This window comes from Oxyura jamaicensis, chromosome Z (genome assembly GCF_011077185.1).
Source record: "Oxyura jamaicensis isolate SHBP4307 breed ruddy duck chromosome Z, BPBGC_Ojam_1.0, whole genome shotgun sequence".
In the NCBI taxonomy this organism is placed as follows: domain Eukaryota; kingdom Metazoa; phylum Chordata; class Aves; order Anseriformes; family Anatidae; genus Oxyura; species Oxyura jamaicensis.
Window position 1 is genome coordinate 10848084 of NC_048926.1, and position 8648 is coordinate 10856731.

The 8648-nt window shown below is 46.3% G+C and overlaps 1 protein-coding gene across 2 annotated transcripts in view; it reads right to left on the reverse strand.

The window, feature by feature from the left end:
- Positions 1 to 7200, reverse strand: part of CCBE1 (collagen and calcium binding EGF domains 1) — a 94939-nt gene extending 87739 nt beyond the window's left edge. The window contains exons 1-2 of one of the 2 annotated variants that reach the window (XM_035310033.1): positions 7012 to 7199; positions 6834 to 6914 (exon numbers count right to left, since the gene is read on the reverse strand). In XM_035310033.1, coding sequence (XP_035165924.1) covers positions 6834 to 6914; positions 7012 to 7112 — 182 coding nt within the window. In that variant the 5' untranslated portion in view covers positions 7113 to 7199. Of the gene's footprint in view, positions 1 to 6833; positions 6915 to 7011 lie in introns of both variants that reach the window. The other variant, XM_035310034.1, reaches the window with a different exon arrangement.
- Positions 7201 to 8648: the final 1448 nt, after the last annotated feature.

Consider the following 8648-nt stretch of genomic DNA (forward strand, 5'->3'; position numbering starts at 1 on the left):
ACAAAAACAGGCAGGAGCTGCTAAAAGTCCCCCAAGCCTGTCCCCTGAATGCTCCTCCTATGGGGCAGTGGCTTTCCCAGCAGCATATGGGCTGTCCCCTCTCATCTGGGATGTCTAATGAGCTTTATCTCTTTCACTGAGGGTAGTTTAAATATTTCACATTTGACTTCTTTAAACACCTGCCTGCATCGTGCTCCTCCTGCTGTCCCACAGACCTGCACACCACAAGAGGGGACGGAGATTTCCCAAACCAAGGAAAGAAAGAGACGGGGCAGCTGAAGGATGAGGCAGCAGCTCCCATAGCTTAGCTCCAAGTGCAGTCAGGAGAATAGGCATTTCCCCAGGGTGCGTGAGTGTGGTTTTGTTTGTTTTTAGCTGATGCTTTGTTTGTCTGGGTTCTGCTTAAACAGATGGAGTCTGGAAGCATTTAAATTATACGTCTTTGGGCAGTGATTACCTCCCTTCTATCACACACGTATCTGTCACACAAGCTACCAGCAAGCTGGATTTTCTCTTTTTTGTGTCTTTACCCATTTTTATATCTGTCTGTTCCAGACTCCTGTTTTTTTCCCCCCTCTTTCTCCTCCTTGTTACTCCATATCTTTATCCTCCCATCCCTCCTTCTTCTGCCTCATCTCTTCTGACCGTGACCAGTGCAGAACGATCCAGCTCGAGGGGTCCCTGCCTCGGTGGGAGCGGTAATACCAGTATTAATTACGTCCTGCTGCCAGCAAGAGCGACTGCAATCACGCCTGCAAGGACAAAGCAGCCTGACCTTAGGGAGTGCATACAATACTCAGGATAATTACAAAAGTCATATTCCCTTTGGCGGCTGATTTTTATTACATATTTTGTATCAACCACGGGAGGCCCAGGGGCTACAATTCTGTTCGTCTGGAGCCTCTGTGCTAGACGCCATGCCCAGGAAAGTCAGTTCGTGTTTAACCCTGTATTCTGTGGATGCAAACCATAATGCGATGCACCTGGATTTCATTATTGATCGAACCACCAAGGAGGGCACTTGAGACACAGCTCTCAGCTCGCCAGTTTTAAAGCTCTCCAAAGTGCTTTGAAGTGAACATGAAAAACTTCCGGACTACACGAGCAGCTAGCTGCCAGACCTCATCCTTTAATTGTAGCTCTATCTACCTAAGGGCACCACTCTGGGTAATTAGGTAGTGTTCTGAAGGATCATTAATTATATTGCCTCATTTGGCAGTGAACTGACTGCACCGAGGAGACACCTCCCAGTGAATCCACAGCACCGCCGTGTTTTACTGTGGGAGGCTTTGCTCCAGCCTGGCACCCGTACCTGACATCTCAGGTGAGCAAAGCGTCCCTAACCTCACCAAAATTCAGGAATAATAAAGATCTTTAGCTGTAGGACCTAGGACAGCCCACAGGTAGGTGTATGCCTGTGCCGTTACTCTTACCCAGCAGATACACACAGCATACCTCAGTACCTGAGAGCAGCCCATTTCCTTGGCACACACAGCCAAGGGAATCAAGGCAAACCAAGGACTGACTGCATTCACAGCTGTGATGCCTTAACCTGCTACTTTCTGTGCAACAGTGAGAAAAAAAATATAGGGGAGCTGACACAGATGTCTTACCATCATAGTAGCATATGCTGTTTTGTGAGGAAGCAACGTACCAAAGCTGAATTTTATTTATTCCTATGTACAAAAGTCTACCCGTAACAGCAATTTACAGTAAGATTGTTTTACGTATATAAAAAAGCAAGAACTTTTGAACTCAGAGAACACTTGTGCTTGTTGCATCTCTTCCTGAACAGTGTGCTAGCCAGCTGGCCCAGAGCAAGTACAGGTGAGATAGAGAGCAACATACCTGGCAGGGATGTGCCATGTTGCAGAGCTGCCGAGCAGCTTGTTTCATGGCGATGGTTTGGTACAGAGCTCAAAGCTCTGTACCTGCACATCACAGGCTGCTTCACAGGATGAACAGATTAATATAACAAATTCTGACACTCCTCGTTTTCGATCCAACCCCCAAGTGACACGGCTGCAGCTCTTCTCAGCAGCACTAGCAGGATGCATGGGCACGTTTCAGATGCTCTGATGCTACCCTGAGTGACGTGCAGACTTAGTTGCTCATGGCACTTTACCACTGAACTACGTGCAAAAGAAGAATTCTTAGTTTATGGAAACGTAAGGGAACTCTTTTGGCAGCTGTGGAATTACAGCTGTTGTGTATGTTTGCTTTTCTTAAAACAAAAACAAAATTCAAAATCTTATCCGCTCTTAAATTTTCAGCAAAATTCTGCCATGGAGTGCATTACCCTGGAAGATAACCGGAGACTAAGCAGTACTGTGCTCTAATAAGACAAATTTATTGTTTACAATGTTATACCATAATGTTAATCAGGGCTCCTTCAAACCTATTAAAACTAAAATGATAGCAAAACTTCAGAGAGGAAACAGCAGCAGCAATCAGAAATGTCTAAAAAGAAAAGCAAGGAGATAAGATGACAAAATATCATCCTTGTTTACTACAGCTGAAAGCTTCAAAATCATATACCACATTTCTTTTTTTTTCCTGTGGGGAAGCTCTGCAGCACGCTCACCGAGTATCTGGGAAGAAGGAATTGCATACGGTCCCCAAGGGCATATTAGTGAAAGTGCTGCTCTTTGTGAAACAGCTACATTCAACTTACTTGCAATTACTTTTATCTTTTAAGAATGTGCAAAATGATACAGTCTATAAAAAAAGTAGGCTCCACCAGCAATATCAGCATTCAAGAGAGTAAAAAGAAATGCTTTTCGAGGCATGCGATCTCTGGTTAGCATCAGAATTAAGTAGGCATATGTATACATGTATTCTCTTCTGCAGTATGATGGATTTTTTTTTTGTTTGTTTCGTTATGAAGCATAGAGCTATCTTTCATTGCAAAAGTTAAAATCTGACACATAGGGAGGGCCTCTGCAAAATACTTTCAGCTGCTAATTATCAGGTGAAGAAGCTGACAGCCTACACAGAAACATGTTCATCCTGTTTAAAAACAAAAACAAAAAAACAAACAAAAAAAACCCCTCTAAATCTCTGACAACCTCTTAGTCCCTGTTGGTCCTGCAGAAGGATAGCCTCATTCACTGTGTGCAGAACGGGGTTATACTCTGCTCCTTAAGGAACCTGCACCCTTCACTTGTAGCAAAAGATGCATGGATAGAGAGGGCTCACCATGACCTCAGAGCAAAACGGATAATTTTTCTCACCAGCTCAATTGTCTGTTAAAAAAAAAAAAAAAAATCAGTCTGGTCAATTTGATATGCAAATTGAGCAGGGATTTAACTAACAGTTTAGGCTTAATAAAAGAAAAAGCACCTCTGTTGGCCCAAGAAGGCAGTAGCTGAAGTGCTCCTCCAAGATACACAGATCCAGGTTCAAATTTCCACCTGTCTGATCAGGACAAAGGCCAGCCCAGCATACAGGGCACTATCGCGATCTGCATACTGCTTTTGTTAATTCATGCCTTTATTTTTATCCACAACTTCTGAAAAAGAGCATAGCCATTTATTCCAAATTTACAGCAATATTTAAGTGTCTGGCATACAAAGGAATTTACATAGTCTGGTGACACAGATACTCTCATTGTCCCATCTGTTTTATGCTTCAATCTTCCTACAAGTGGTGACTGACAGATAGCTTCCTACCAGCAAATGTTTCTGCTAAGTCTCGGTATTGTCATTCCGAAACATGCTCACTGCTCTCTCCAAATGTAATATTTAGCTTTCCTGCTATAGGACAGTTAACGAAGTCATCAGGCATCAGGAGGCACCTCTAATTAATAAACTGATGAGCCTCCTGAACTTGGAATTGTGTGTTGTGAGAAGGACCACAGCTAGGATGCGCAAGATGAACTGTCACACGCAGGTGACAGCATGTGGAAGCACTGAAGAAAGCTGCAGCACCATTCATCTCATTTACCATGCCAGCAGAGTTGTTCAGAAGTCTACTGCTCCAACTGCCTTTTGCATCTGTTCCTCTGTACTCTTATGAAAATAAATACAGAGAACATCTAAAAAAATACAAATAAACCCAAGCCAAGGGCCAGACTGCACACATTCAAAAAGGAAAAATACATCTAATTATGTACAAGGTTGCTATGACCACAGGGAAAAATGCCAACGTATTCTCAGTGCTTGGCCCTGCTTTTGGCTTGGCCCTGCATTTGGATCATTTGTATTCACAAATAAATCTCGTCAAAGAAATTTTTAAGAAATATTTTTTTTGTGATGAAACAAACTTGTTTTGTTTTGTTTTTACTATTTTTATTTTTTAATTGAAGTGCAAACATGCTGATTTTCTTGAAAAAATCCAACAGGAGGAAAAAAAAAGAATAAAATTGTGTTGAGTCAAGAACTCATGCTTTCAAAAACTACATTTGATCAGGAATTTTGACATCTGACTTAAAATGTGTTCCTTTTTTACTTAACTACTTGTACAGCAGATCATCAGTAGCAGGGCATGCTGCCTTATGCCTGGTGTGTTATAACATGAACTAAAGTTTGTGTCAATCTGTTTAATCTCTACACAGAAAAAAACACTTTGACCTAGAAAGAAATTGGATGTGCATGCCATTTGTAAATAGCTGACATTAAGTATCTCTTTAAACTTTCTCTAACAATTTAATTACTATATGATGTATAACTATTGTCATTGTGAGATGGTCAAAAACAGAGTAGGAAAAAAAACTGAGATTTGGTAAGAATAAATACTGGAACACCAAAATCAAGTTCTTCAGAAATCTGAGGTTAAAGTTTCCTAAAGTTAAAGGTGAGTTTCTCTCCCAGCTAAAGTTTTTTAACCGTCCACTGTCATGCCCAAATGCCAAAAGTGAATCCTAAGGTACTGAACGTCCTGCAAAATGAAACCCACCTTGGGACAGCACAGGCTTGGTCGTCACTTGCATATTTCCTGTCATTTCACTGTCAGCTCCAACCTTAAAATACCAATTAATCTAAAACTAACCTCTGTGCAAAGCTGCTCTATTTTTTTTTTTTTTTTTTTTTCATTTGGGAGATGCTTCCCTGCTGCTGTGCAAACAGACACCACAAAAAAGCTCACAGCAATGGGGACAGAGCCTTCCTCACCCAATCCTAAAAGCTAGACCCTGGAAACATATCAATGTGTGGAAACCAATTTTTTTTTTTAAAGGTAAGTCCTAGTATTCATAGACATTGATAACTTTTAAAACATGAACCACAACAACCTAGAGCGCAATTGAGGGGTTTGCAAACTCTTGTTCACTGTCTGTGCTGATTTGGGATGGCGAATGCTGCTTGAGAATGTGCAGGGGGAGAGCCGGGAAAGGCTCTGCACAAGCGGAGCCCAAAGGTCAGAGTACCTCAGCAAGGATGAACAGCATTACAAGCGGGACCTGGCAGCAGGACGGAATCCGCACAGTGACCCACAGCAGCCGGGGGAGCCTGCGAGGTCCTCCTCAGTTCCACACAAAGCAGACCTGCTTTGCGGGGATGGATCTGGGACACGCAGCAGCGAGGCTGTGACAGCAGGACACCCATGCGTGCACTGTAGTTGTGCAGCTCCTGCTCCAGCTTTATCCTTCAGCAGCTCCCCCCTCTCTCAGCACAGCCTCGTCCATCCCAGTGCTAGGCTCCCAAATAAGAGAAACGCTGAAGGTTCAACCAGGCACTTTCATTCCCTGCAAGAGCTACGTGCTGCCTCTCTCCAAAAAGTGCTGCCTGCTGGGGAGCAGCTTACAAGCGGCTTCTACCACACCTTCACAGGACGGGGAGAAAGCAGAAAAGGGAAGCAGGGAAAGATGGGCTGTAAGGATATAAAAGGTGCTGAAAAACAGGCAGTGCTGTTACACTTTCCCAGGCGGGTGCATGGGCAAGGCACAACGCTGCTGCACCACGAAACTAAAGCTCTTGGGTACTTATGCCAGCGATAAAAACACTCTGGGAATAAATGAAAGATCTCTGCAACACTTCTCACAAGCACCAGTGTGCCTTATCACATTTTTGGCTCCCTGGCACACACATGCACACACGCACAAGCAGCGCACAGTCAACTCCACGATGCAACCTCTTGGAAGAAGCAGCTTTCGTAGACGAAACATCTCGTCTGTGTGAATGGGACTAATCAGAGGACATCAGTAAAGGGATACGTGTGTGCTCATGCTTTGTGTATATTTCTCTACAAGCACATCTATACTGTCAAGTGCTCTGGGACATTTATCATCATTAAAATGGTTTTAAAATTCTTCTGAAAACAGATGATGTTTCTCAAATACACAGTTAAAAAAAAAAAAAAAAAAAAAAAAAAAGGAAAGATAGAAAACACACGGCTGGATTCAACTTACTTAATTTGAGAGGCCTCTGACGAAGTCTCCCCCAGAGCTGGTTGCTGAAGCACTGGCTCATTCTGAAGGGCTGATTCATCTATACCTAACATAAACGTCCCTCCGGCTGGGATGAGCCCAGCTGATTTCACCAATTCCCCCATAACTGATGCAGCTCCACTGCCCTCCTGGATGTACATACCCATCCAAGTGATGGAAGCCCCTCTCAGGGACTGAATCAGCCACTGTCATGCAGCACAGGGCACACAGACCCCCTCGCACCCCCTCCAGCGGTGCCGCTGCAGTGACATTTGCAGCGCGCTCCTCACCCCTTCCCCTCGGGGATGCCACACGCGAGGGGGACACGACCGCGGCACAGTTTCCCCAGCAGTGTGCCTGCCGGGCTGGGGCAGGAGGGAGGCGAGCAGCTCGCCACCGACACGCGTGTTTCGCCCACGCTCGTCCCCGGAGGAGCTCCCACACGTGCCCCCCGCGGCTCCACGCTCACCTGAAGCAGGTGGTGAGCTCGCCCGTGGGCTTCAGGCAGGGGTAGCGGGTGGTGGCGATTTTATTCTCGGAGCAAACCTCCCTGCAAGAAGAAGAAAATTAATAACAAGAGGAGGCGGTGGATGGAAGGGAGACAAGCAGAGGAGCGCGGCGCTCCCCATCGGGGGGACTTCACCCACCTGTCGCCGTCCTGCGGCTCCTCCCGGTAGGTCCAGGCATGCCCCAGCGCCAGCAGCAGCAGCAGCCGGAGCGGGGCCAGGCTGCGGGCCGGCCGCCCCATCGGGCCGCCTCTCTCTCCCCTCCGCGCCTCGCCGGCTCTGCCCGCCCCGGCCGGCGGCGGGGCTGCGCCGACCGCCGCTCCTCCCGCCCCGGCGTTGGGCCGCCCCCCGCCGCCGCCAGATGTGCCCGCGGGGAGGGGCCGCGCCCGCCCAGATGTGCCGCCAGATGTGGCCCCAAGGCGGGGCCGGGCCGTGGCAGATGCGCCGGGGGGGTGGGTGGGGGGTCGGATAGACCCCCGTGCCCCTTCCCGACCCCGCGGGTGCGGGGAGCACGGGGAAAGGTGTGGGGTGGTGGGGGGACAAAATACAGGGAGGGAAAGTGATGGGAAGGGGAAGATCCCAGCCCCGGGGGTGGCAGTGCTCGGTGCGCCGGCAGTGATGCTTTCCGGATTGGGTTTTGTCTGAAATCTGTCTCCCGAAGGAACGGAGGGGCTCAAAGCATCGCTGCTGTGACGGCTGTGTGTCCCTGTGTACTGCTGTCACTTCCCTGCCATTCATAAAAAGGAGATGAGCAGCGGCAGACTTGGATAAAATAGCACATCACCCCTGGCCTGTTGTATCATAGCCTGCTTTCATGGTTAAACTGCCGGCAACCAGGGGAGAAAACCTGCAAAGCGGTGATGCCTTTGCAAAGTCTTCAGCCAACACATTGGCTTTGATCATCACATAACTGCCTACAAATACTAAAGGCTCTGGGGAGATAAGATGTGCGAGTCAGCCTTACTATCACTTTCACCTGTAGCATAAACAGCCTCGTCTTACAGCTAGGATGTACTCACATATTAATATTATTATTATGAGCCAGAATAGCCAGGGGTATGCAAGTAACAAACTTTAATTTCTGTACTAAACCATCACAGAATACAGGGGTGTAAGAGGACTTGAACCACTTGCCGTCTATTTTTGTTTGGGTCACAGGGAGTATTTGAACAAGTCACTTCATCCCTTCCATGCCTCATTTTCCCCTGTCCGTAGCAAGAAGACTGAAATAGTTTTACTACTATTAATAATAGTAATAATAATGCAGATCCCCACCTATGATTTGGCTACAGTTAATCTGTTAATCCCTTTGGTACATTGTCCAGCACTCAGAAGACAACAATAAATCAATGGACCTTATTGGGAAAACTCTGAGGTTTCTCAGAAATTTTCCTGGACTTGTGGAACATCTGCTGTCATTGTGGTTGCTGTATGCACCGTGAACTGCCAAATACAAGGCATTTCTTTGCTCTAAGTGCCACTGAATATTCTTTCTAAGTCTGTGCTCAGTTAAGCAATGGAGCTCTGTATGGCAGATTTCCCCCCACCCCCGGTTTTGTTGTTGCTGTTGATATAATGTTTTAAATGTTTATTCTTTCATAGTTCCTTCCTTCTTTTCCTTTATACAAATAATGAGTAAGCAAAGACAGGATTTGCTGTCTTGAAGCCTGCAAGCGCTGCGGGTGTTTCACACAGGACTAAGTGCTCTGTGTCTCATGCACATCTCCCAGAATCTCTCCCAGTATCTTTCTGATTCTGAGATAACAGGAGCAAAAGCA